The following is an 11,756-nucleotide window of genomic DNA, read 5'->3' as shown; positions in this document are numbered from 1 at the left end:
AACGAGGCGCATTGATTACGCAACTTGGAGGATGCATGCATGCATGCATGTATATAATTTTGATTAACATTGAAGGTGATTCCAAGATCTTGATACATGCAATTAACAAATAAGCAAATATATTCAAGTTCCTTGCCAAATTTTATATATCGTCAAGGACATTTGTGCATTAAATTCCTAACTATACAACAAATCAAATCTTCCGAGATGCCAACATAGCAGCAGATGATTTTGCTACATTAGGACACAACTATAGTCTAAAGGGGATAAAGCTTTGCACAATGGTACCATTGTTACAGAATGGTTCAATAAATAGTCAACTGAGTTATTGTCTTCATTGATAATGTATTTAATTGTACCAACTAAGGTGGTGGCGGAGCCATAATTCTTTGTGGGAGAGGGCCTTTCATTTATGTATTGAGAGAAATTTCAAACTCATAGCATGAGCAATCAAGTGATCTTCACAAAACTAAAAGACCCATTAAATTAATAAAGATAATCAAAAGAAGTGTATAATACAAGTGGGAGGTAGAGGGCAAGGTAATCAATAAAAAAAATGAAATTATAGGAAGAAAATACAAAGAAATCTGGTTTGAATCATTTGATAGAAAAAGTAGGGCAAAGAAAAGGGCTGCAAATAATAGTTGATTATGTTGATTTAGAAATAACATTAAAGTCGATTTTAAAACTTCATCCCAGAGTTTCACTAATCCACAAAGACAAAACAAACAAAACTATTAGAAAAATATAAGATACAATGTCCTTCGACTCAACTTCTTCACGAGAACAATTCATCTTCCCGTGCAACATACTTCATATAACGATGTGAGTCAACTCATTTGCCTTTGATAAATCGAGAGTCTTTTCATGAAGCTCAACCTAGCTTGTGTTGCATCTTCCCATTGCAATATAGCTCATTGCGATGGAGTGTTGGTGCTTGTCTCACCTAATTTTAACACATAACAGGTTTTCAGTTTTGTGCAATTTCTTCGGTAGTCTACAGTTTCAAGTTCAATTCTCACTACTTTTCACGGATTGGTGTGGAAGATGCCAAAACCGCTACTCAAGGTCAATAATGGCATAATCAATGCTAATTCATAAAGGGTATTCTAGTATTTTACATTCATTGTTTATGGGTGTTTACGATATCAATTATTTGTGAAAGGAGAAATGCCAAAAAGACTTTTTTTTTAAGTGTGAATCATTATGAACTCTCTACTACTTCATAATTTAACGTTATATTTTATAACAATATTATAAAATATTGTGTCAAAAATATAAGATAGCATAAGATCTACGAAGAGTGCAACTTTTGACACAGTTTCTTTGGATTTCTTAGATGGATGAGACATGGTGATTTCATTTCAGCGGTTCCCTCCCTTCAAAATCAGTAAGGACTGATATGACAGTGCGATCCGAACACTCATAAAGCTACTAAAGTAAAGTAAAATCACCCGTCCAGTCCATCCTTCTGGACAAGACTCACTCACTCTCACCCACACATGATTTGAAAATACCAACTACATGATTTGACGTTTCAGATTCTCTACTCTTGACCGAATCCCAATAGACAAACCAATCCAAATCCCCTCTCCCTCTCTGGGTACCTCTCTGCGTATTAGTACTGTATATGGCATTTTTATAGAGGGACAGATATCCCAGCCAGATCTTCCCCATCAAGTCCTACGGATCCAGAGATTAAAATCCTTAAAATTTGATTTAACTGCTATAATTATTATCACTATAGAAGGATCTCTCTATTTGCAGCCGTTTGATCAAATTTTAATGATCCAAATCTCCGAATCCTTAGGATTTGGTAGGGTAAGATATGGCTGGGATCTCTGTCCTTTTTACAGGGCCATTTACATAATACTGCTCATTCTACAGCAATATAAGTGGGCATATTTGCAGGCGTTACAGAACAGTCCACATTTTCAACAGAACGTACCAAGTTAAATGATGGCTGTACCATTTACAACCCCACGTCTCTCATTCTTGCTTCCTCTCATCAACCCTAGGTGGTGATAATCACACCCATCAACGGCGAGTGAACTAGCTAGGGTTAACCATGCACGTCAGCATGACCAAAGCAATATGCATGCATCCTGCAGTTTTATGTGCATGGCCCCTTGAAGATGCATATATAAGTTGGATAAGTTTCTTAACTTGCTTAATTAAGTTGAGTAATGAATGTCCTAAGTTGAGCGGAGACATGCATGGAGCAAACAAGCAATCAACGACTTAAGTTGAGTAATGCAAATTTCAATTTTTAGGAATATTAGTGGGTGGGGAATTAACATATTAGAGGTTATTTTAGGACTAATAATGAATGGGAAAATAGCATTTCAATTTTTTAATTTTTTATGGTAGGAGTGGGTCTAGCAACTCTCTAATTTAATTTAAAAATAATGGATGTGAACAAATGTCAAAGGACCTTGGTCCAAAATGAAAAAAAAAAAAAAAATTCAATTAATGAGAAAAAATGGGTTTTTGAACTTTAATCCTTGAAGGAGATTAAAATTCAATAAAAACCTAGTGTTAGATTGGATATTGATTTTAGTCCTCTAATATGTACTTAATCCAAATTCATATTATATTTTTGTTTTAATATTTAATAGATATCTTATTTGATGTCATTATATTAAAATTTATACTTATTATACACATTTAATTCATTAATTTTATTTGACTTACTCTAAATAGTGTACCTACGCGTCTATATCATAATATATTTTACTAAATTAGTCTACCAAAATGTCCGTACCTAAATATATTGTAGTGAATTAGTGGCACATAAGAAAATATGCAAAAACATACGTGTACTGAAATATCGATACTTAAATATATTATACTAAACTAGTGTACTAAAATGTCCATACCTAAACATATTAGATTAACCTACCAAAATGTTCGTACCTAAATATATTGTAATGAATTAGTGGCACATAAGAAAATATGCAAAAACATAATTGTACCAAAAAATCTCTACAAAAATATTTTCTTATATAAGTTACTTAACATAATGAGAATTAAAATTTATAATATTTTCATAAAATTATAAATAAAAAAGAGAGACATTGAATACATTTGCTGTGATTAAATAGAGTCTAAGGACTAACATCAGTTTTCAATCTTGTATAAGACATTTTTCTAAATTTCATCTTATTTAAATATTAAAATCTAATTTTCTAAAATAAAAATAAAAAAAAATAAAAAATAAAAAAAGGAAGAGAGGAATGAGAACTTAATTTATCCATTAATAACTATCTGAGCTCTCTCGGTAAGAGTAAGTGAAACGTGCAAGTACGTCCGCATCATCTATATATCTTATGAATAATGGCATCTCTCTCTCTCTCTCTCTCTCTCTCTCTCGTGTTGCTTTCGTACAGCTCGATATACACTGATAAGCTGGTTGTACAATTATAAACAGCCAAACATATTGGTGTGTATTAACCTGTGGTTCCTCCGGGTGGATTCCCAGATGGATGGAATATCACATTGGTTAATTTTGTGGTCCTTCCGATTGTTTGCCTTCCCACTTTCGGTGTCTTTCCGTGTCGTTCTGTTTTGTGTGGTCACGATTAAGCCACGTCAACATTTTATATTGTTTTTTTATAGAGATAATAAGACAAAAATAAATAGTAATATAAAATGTTGAGATGGCTTAACCGTGACCACACAAACAGAAGGGCACGGAAGAGGATCGGAAGTGGGAGTGCAGACAATCCTTGTCCGGTCATTCCACCCAGAGAGAGAGAGAAAGAGAGACTATGGTTGGTAAATCAACAAATGCACGTTTAACTGTCTACTTAAGAGAATAAAATATGTTCAACATGAACGAACCACAATAGTATATTTGCTTCTTGCAGTTAGGGAAAGTCAATTTAAACACGTAGCTATAGATAGTAAAAACAAAGTGAGGTTCTAAAGAGGTTTCCCAGCTGTAGGGTTAGGAGACTTCATCAACCTCAATATTTTTTAGTAGTTGCATCATACATACATATATAGAGAGAGAAGCCTGCAGATGCTTCTCACAGGAGGGGGTATATTGTATATACCGGTTTTGTTTTAGTAGAAGCCATTAGACTTTTGAGTTCCCTCTTCTGCAAAAGCCTGGTCTAGCTTTGGTTCCCTGTTGGCATCCAGCTTTAATCCAAAGTGAATGTGGGGAAAATGTGCCCACTGCAACACAAACGACCTTTTTCTCAGTTGATATATTTAGTTTTTATTCTAACTAGCACATTGATATTGTATCATAAATGTATTATCTATAACTACTCCTAATACTGCACAATCTTAAAGAAAAATGCACATATTACTGCAGATGCTCTTTTAACGAGTGTTATACCTTCTACAATTAGGATGCCTGCAATTTGTGCTCATGTTTATGCATCAATATATTTGGTGATGTTTCTGTCTATAAGCTAGTAGAACTTAATTAGAACATATATCTGCATATTGAGGATCACTCCTGCATCTTTAAAAACTTCAATATTGACAACTGAATTTATGAGCTAAGCCTCTGGGGGTGCGAGTGGATAGGAGTAAGCTACGTCAAGGGTTCCAAACCTTTCATTGTAACCAAAAAGAATGTATGAGCTAAAAGAACGTATCAATATTGTATAAGCAAGTCTAAGTAACTAAACCCTAAACCTAATACATATACACTCAAGTTGAAGGTGGTGCTGAGAACGCCATTCATGCTGTATGGGACTTAAGCCTAACTACTATTCTGGTTGAGGACAATGGTCAGAAGGCTAAGGTTGTGCTTAAAAATTTTTGACCAGACATTAATTTCCTTTTGTCCTAGACAATGTAATAAGGAATAGCTTATTCTATTTCTAGGGATGCACTTTCTTTAGATCATCCTTTATTATTTCAGTTGGATGTTAAGCCCCCAAGCTCTCTACATTTCTTAAGTCTGAGTTGAATGTAAATTTATCTTCAAGTTAATCAGTAATTCGATATGAAAAAAAATCCCCACAAAAACAGACTGAAGCTTTTACAAAAGGCCTCAAGGCAATTTTAAGGCTGGCTACTGGCCACTTAAAGTAATGGATGTATACTTCTCCAGTATGAAACACTTGTATTAATTAACAATTGCTAAAATCTTGTCCTTTGGATGTACTGATAAATCTTGTCCATATAAATAGCATTAACCTAACCTTCAATCAAAATAAACATTAACGATGCTTCTTGCTATCTTAACCATCAAGTAGATTTGTAGTCTTGACTTCACATAATTAATTTGTTATTAGTCAGATGCTAATTAGTGACAGGCAATTAATCCACATAAAATCCAATCTCGATCCTTGTTATCTGTTACTCTCATAATTCAAGTTCACCATGCAGTTTTCCGTAAGTTTTTACTTACAATCTTCAAATTGCAAAAGCCGATGGATAAGCGATTTTGAGAGCTTGATCTTTCATTATCTTCCTGATTCTTCCTTTGGCCTTTTATATTAATTAGGTTATTATATTTAAAATGATATAATATTTTATTCCAGATGTAATGGCATTTCCCATGCAAGTCTTCTCTACTTATGGCACTCATGATCAGCTTATGATTAAAATTATGCATTGAACTTTCATTAAATTGCTTTTCAACACAAACTATAATCCCAAAACCCTAAAACTTTAAATCCATAAACAAGTTGTTTTGGACATAAGCATGATAAAAGAAAACACAAGTACGCAGAGGATCCTATTTTTCCAAGACTTGCCAAACCGTACGTTTCCTCTTTAACCCCGGCCGGGATCATTTTGAGGTCACAAAATATTTTTAATATAAGGATTGAGTCAATCATATTGTAAGATGTCAAAGTGAAATTTTAATGCGTACGTGATATTGAAATTAGTTGGAGAGGAATATTGTTTCAACTGCTAGAAAATGAAATAAGCATTCACGGATGCTGAAATTTAAATTAATTATTGACCTCAATAATTTTTTCTATTAATTTAAATACTATTCAACCTTTAAACTTTTCTTTGAAGCTTGCATCTATATGAACTAAAAACCTTGTACGTAGTTTGTGTGTCTGTTCAATTTTATCTAAAGAAAAATTTGTAAACTAAAAACTAAAAGGAAAAGAATTACAATCATGCATGGTGCGTACTAATCATGATGAGAAACTTAGTTCTGATTTTAATAATTGTTATTTGATTATTAATATTTTTATTGCCAAAATTGTTCTTTGATTGGTTAGTCACCATATTAGCACACACCTATCTGATTGGTATTTTTTTTTGTTAGAATTGTTCTTTTAATTAATAAGTTCTCGATTATTATGATATATTGTATGACTCTTAAGTTACTTTCAAGAGCCATATATATTCTAACACATGAAATATTTAGTAACATGGGTTCTCGAAAGCAAGAATCACTCATAACTCACTATAACATAGTATGGATCAACTTGGTGGTTCCATTATATATATACTACCAAAATAAAACTTGATAGTTCTGCTATATTGTAATGAATTAATACAAGGTCTCCCATATATATGAAAATTTTGAGAGACATGATGGCTGCTTTGTTAGAAACCCATAACTTACATTTTTAGCTGCTGTGCTAAAAGCTTCCCTATGGCTAATGTCAGGATTACTAGCCTTAATCCTTTGGATCTCCTCCCTAGAGAGAGAGAGAGAGAGAGAGAGAGAGAGATTTAAGTTAATTATCATATCAGTAATTCATCTTTAAGGGTAATTCCATCTCTTAATAATAATAATAATAATTGGCATCATCGTCAACTTGTATAGCAACAAAATGTGTGACAACACCAATGATTAAAAAAAAAAACTTACTTGATAAACCTGTTATATGCTGAAGGAACCCGCTGTCTTTTCTCTGGTGCTATATATGTTTAACAATTAATTTGAAGAAATTGGGTTAGAAAAATAGGACAAAAATTACATCAGTATTAGATTGAGCTACCTAGCTAAAATATTTTGTACCTAGCTCATTCCAATGATATTATTGAGATTGAGATCATACACACATATATATGGCTAGATTCCACACTTCAAAATGTACAACCTGTTAATTTGTTTTTCTGAAATAGATATTGTATAAAATGTGAAAGTATTAATACTCATGAGCATATATAGTTTCTAGGACATTGCTATCCATTAATTGATGGGTACTGAAATCTGCTATGAAAGGTCACCATCCTAGTTGGCCCGTGAGAAGTGAGGACAAATCCCTAATTGAGCACTTGTAAATGGGGTTTGCATGCTTATTATTCAAACTAAATGGCTGTAGATATATTTTTTTTTTTTCTTGTACATATTCTATTTGAAACCAAATCTAATTAAATTGCACATAGAGAACCCAAACTCGAATGCATAGGATGAAGCACATTCAGCTAACCTAGGTACGTAGTTGGTTTGCATTTAACAGGATCATCACCTTGAAGTATTAGGTGATAATTGTTCCTTGTTATTTACTTTTTTTCCAATTGTGCGGAGACACTTAATTTGCTCAAAGCTATCATGATAAGATAATTAACCCAGGTTGTTGGTTTGCATTTAACATTTGGTATGAGACATTAAGTGGTTGGGGGTGGGGGGTAGGTCTGGTCGACTTCATTAATTTAAAGTGACTGCAAAAGATATGTCATATTATTTGTGTATGAGAGAGAGAGAGAGAGACTCACGGTTTATGGGAGAGATTCTAGGTTGGTCATGAAGCTCTAGAGACTCAAATGCATGACCAAACTTGTTGGATTTGGATGATGATGATGATGAGCCGCAGTTCTTATTTGAATCCTCAGAGCTCAGGTGTTGTTTCTGTAACTTTCAATTAATAAATTATTAACCAGTAAACAACCAATTAAATTACATTAAAATTATATATATATATATATATATATATATATATATATATATCAGTCAAATCACTGTCAACACCTTGGCACCAAAAGAATTTGAATTGAAATTTCATAGACATGCTCATCACGAAAATACATAATAATAAGTTGGTACTGGTTGAATAATCACTGGTTGATCGATCTTTGAAAAACGAAAAAACATTGTCTAATCCTTAATTGATCACGAATAAATTGACTCGCACACTTCATAAAACTACCTTGTTTACATACACACCCATCAAATTCCTTGTGGAAATTTATGGAATCCGAGTCAGAAAAATATTGAATATAATTACCTAAGAAAGGAGGCAAAATGCACATACTTTTTAATTTTTTTTACAAATATTATTACTAATCTAACTTAAACCAAAAGAATGGTAGGGTTTGAACCCCAATACAGTAAGCTTAAGAGAAAAATCTATCAACTAGGCAATTCACAACTTGCAAAGCCAAATGCACATATATATTTAAATTAATAATTAATGTACAATTACCTGGGGATCTTGATGAGGAGGAATTGTAGTCGACTGAAGGGAACCTCCAATATTAACAGAGAGCAGATTGGCACAATGCCCACATCTCACCGTCACCATATTCATTGAACTATTGCATGGAACACTCACCTGCATCCATTCGGTTCAGTTACCGATCAGTATATAATGTAAGAGGTACATTGAATTATTACCTAAATGCTGTATTCTTCTTCAAAGAAAAATAAAGTAATCACTACAATACTAATTGATGTGAGATTCTAACTAGGTTCTTGCTTAGTTCGATGTTGATTGATTTTTTGTTTAATTTGTTGGCTCCTGAATCTTAATTTCTTGCTCTCTCACATACACGCACTCAAAAGCGTTAATGTAACCATCATATGAATATGATCGTAAGCAAACCCCTATTAACCAAACAAAAATACAAATCCTAATTCATAAAACAGAAACAAATCTTGTATGAGAACAAACCAGATTGCATTGATGGACATATGATCATTATGAAGAACTCTATCAATTGAAAACAGTAATACATATAGGACACACATCAGCGATAGGAGGACGAATCATGTATTTATAAAGAAGAAGATGATGAAGAAGAAGAAGAAGAACATGGAGAGGAATGAAATGCCTAAATGCCTATCGATGCTGAAAACCTCTTTTCTCAAATTAACAAAGTACTGCAGAATTGATCTCAGACCACACATGGGTAAATAACTATAAGGTCTCTTAGCCCCCTTCATTTAATTACTTAAGAAACTCTCTCTCTCTCTCTCTCTCTCTCTCTCTCTCTCTCTCTCTCTCTCTCTCTCTCTCTCTCTCTCTCTGACTCACACGTAGACACACAGAAACTCACACGCGCACACAGAGATACTATTTCTTTTTTCTTCCCTTTCGGTGCCCCTTCTGGCTTTTCTGCCTGACACACCCGCAAGGAAGATGATAAAAGATAGAAGGAAATAGCTCGATGCATCAACACAGAGAGAGAGAGAGAGAGAGAGAGAGAGAGAGAACGAAAGAAAGCGACGTGACGGGAACGGAAACCATTAAAGGCCATGACCAGCAGCATTCACCACTCACTCTTCTTCACTATCAAACATAACTACTCTACTCATGATTAAAGGAAGAGAGCCTGAATTATCATCATCATCAACTACACTAATTTAATCACTGTACATTCTGCTGTGTACTCTCCAGTTTAACATCTTCATTTTCCGTATATATACTTTCTCTTTTCTTTTTTCTTTTTTTGTCGAAATCCGTATAAATACTTTCTCAATTATCACAAAACATAACGTTCGGAAGGGAAAAAAAAAAAAAACAAAGGAAATCATTTTAGAAGGTTTAATTTATCAGAGGCACCTTGTGATGAAACAAAGAAGAAAAAGAAGCACTATTTGCTGCTGCTGCTGCTCTCTCTCTCTCTCTCTCTCTCTCTCTCCCTCCCTCTCTCTCTCTCTCTCCCTCCCTCCCTCCCTCCCTCCTTAGACTCTATTCACAGGTTTTTATAAAGAGTAAGGAAAAGGTGCCTTCTGTTCTTCATTGGTATTCAAAACCTGAAATATGCAACAACTGGATCACATTTATTCATCGAGAGAGAGAGAGAGAGAGAGAGAGAGAGAGAGAGATCAAGTAAGGAATGAAATGATAGAACGATAAAAGAAGATGAATCAGTACTGCCATGGCTTAGTAATAAATTAATATTATATATAACCCTACAATTTAATAAATATGCATATATAAGTAGCTTGACATGAGAGTAGGAATCTGCATAAAGTTGTGCACATATAGCTTGGGATCTGAAACTTCAACCCTAGCTTATAACCTAGCTACTTGTTGCCCTAGTACATGGCCACGAGAATCCCGTAGCGGAACACATTTAGAAGATTTGTTTGCTATCTTTAGCCGGAAGCAATCTTCCCTCACTTTTGAAATTGTTATAAATCCACTTAGCTCTTTATGGGGTCGATCGATTGCAATTCTACAACCACTGGTCGATGTGACGTACATAAAATGAAATTTTCTTATTATTTTCATCTACCGGGAGGCCTGCAGGCCAAACAAACCCAGGTACAATTCTTCATAAAATATAAGGTAGGAGACAGATTCTTTGATCAATTCCGTGTGACTCTCAAGAATTTGCAATTCTTGGCGTCAATTCGAGTACTTAAACTTTAACAGGAAGAAGGGCATTGTAAGTAGTCGGTTAAGGGATACAATTGTTTTATATATTCATAAAAACCCAGTTATAGATTCTTCTACACCTTTAACTAAGTTGTTATTTTGGGGTGCATAGAGGGACATGACGAATCAAATTCATTCTTGATCTGAAAGCTAAAAATATGAAAGCGCGGATATTGGTCAATTCAGCTGTTGAAAGACATGGCACAAAGAAACCTTAGAATTGAATAATTAAGGATGGACATGACTAAGTGAGAGTGAGAGAGAGAGAGAGAGAGAGAGAGAGAGAGAGAGAGAGAGAGAGAGAGAGAGAGAGAGAGAGATACCGCTAAAATGGTGTTGCAGAAGTTGCAGTGAACATAACAAACGCGTTCGGATGCCATCAAATCCATTGACTTAATATTTCAAAGCTTAATTTTGTAATTTATAGCCTGATCAGGTAGTATTTCTTGAGAGAGAAAGGCTAAGGTGTGAAACAGAAAAAAGAAACAAGATATAATTTGTTATTATTAAAGAAATAAAAATGTACAGAGAAATGAACACAAAGACAAAAGATGAGAAAGCAAGAACTTTTTATGAGAGAGAGAAGAAGAGAGAGAGAGTGAGGATGGGACTAGTCTGGTCGGAGTGGAGTGGGAATAGATGTAAAATGTAAGTAGTGGTTTTTGTAATATGGATTTATAAAAGGTGGTTTTATGGGAAAGGTTGTTTGGGGATCATTTGTGAGAGAGAGAGAGAGAGAGAGAGAGAGAGAGAGAGAGAGTGTGTGTGTGTGTGTGTGTGTGTGTGTGAGGTGGTGGGGGTGGGGTTGGGTGTGTTATGATTGAGGGAATGAGTGGGTCGGAGTGACCCATCTCTTAAGTCTTAACCCTCCCCTTGGCTTTCTGTAGCGGACGAGGGGGGCGCGATTGAGATATTTATGCTTGGAATGTTTAGGGAAGAGAGAAATTAATAAAAACAGGAGCTAGAGAGAGTCGTTATTGACACGGAATATGTACAAGTTTTTTAGAACGAAACGAACATGTACAAGTTTTTATCCGTACAAATAAAACAAGACGTGTATGAGTTTTTATTGACACGGAATATCAAGTGAAATGTATTTACACCATATTATTTGTCATTTGAAAGACGTGCTTAGGATTTCTGTCATGTATTTGTATTATGTGTGTCTATCAAGTGTCCAAGCTAGAGAGAGTCGTTACAAAAAGAAATTCA

At 34.3% G+C, this 11,756-nt stretch overlaps 1 protein-coding gene across 6 annotated transcripts; it reads right to left on the bottom strand.

The window, feature by feature from the left end:
• Positions 1-3,790: 3,790 nt before the first annotated feature.
• On the bottom strand, positions 3,791-11,374 carry YAB2 (Plant-specific transcription factor YABBY family protein). 6 transcript variants are annotated; one of them, XM_088691141.1, is made up of 6 exons: positions 10,868-11,374; positions 8,364-8,492; positions 7,657-7,789; positions 6,806-6,854; positions 6,557-6,632; positions 3,791-4,182 (listed from the first exon to the last, which is right to left on the bottom strand). In XM_088691141.1, exons 1-6 carry the CDS (start codon positions 10,931-10,933, stop codon positions 4,069-4,071), a joined length of 567 nt encoding a protein of 188 aa, XP_088547267.1. In that variant the 5' UTR covers positions 10,934-11,374; the 3' UTR covers positions 3,791-4,068. The 6 variants fall into 6 exon arrangements, with proteins under 6 accessions (XP_088547267.1, XP_088547266.1, XP_088547269.1 ...); XM_088691140.1 differs by having other exon boundaries at positions 7,657-7,795; positions 10,868-11,165; XM_088691143.1 differs by lacking the exon at positions 10,868-11,374 and adding an exon at positions 8,832-9,202.
• Between the last annotated feature and the right edge of the window lie 382 nt (positions 11,375-11,756).

The sequence above is a fragment of the Pyrus communis genome, chromosome 3 (genome assembly GCF_041283825.1).
Source record: "Pyrus communis isolate YQ-2024b chromosome 3, ASM4128382v1, whole genome shotgun sequence".
Classification (NCBI taxonomy): domain Eukaryota; kingdom Viridiplantae; phylum Streptophyta; class Magnoliopsida; order Rosales; family Rosaceae; genus Pyrus; species Pyrus communis.
This window is presented reverse-complemented; position numbering and strand designations above follow the sequence as displayed.

Coding starts and splice junctions, on each gene's coding strand:
- YAB2 (XM_088691138.1), bottom strand. CDS start 9,103: ATGAAGGGGGCTAAGAGACCTTATAGTTATTTACCCATGTGTGGTCTG. Junction 7,796..8,363: donor CTCCTCATCAAGATCCCCAG/GTAATTGTACAT, acceptor ATTAATTGAAAG/TTACAGAAACAACACCTGAG. Junction 4,183..6,556: donor TTAGCACAGCAGCTAAAAAT/GTAAGTTATGGG, acceptor TTTGTGTTGCAG/TGGGCACATTTTCCCCACAT.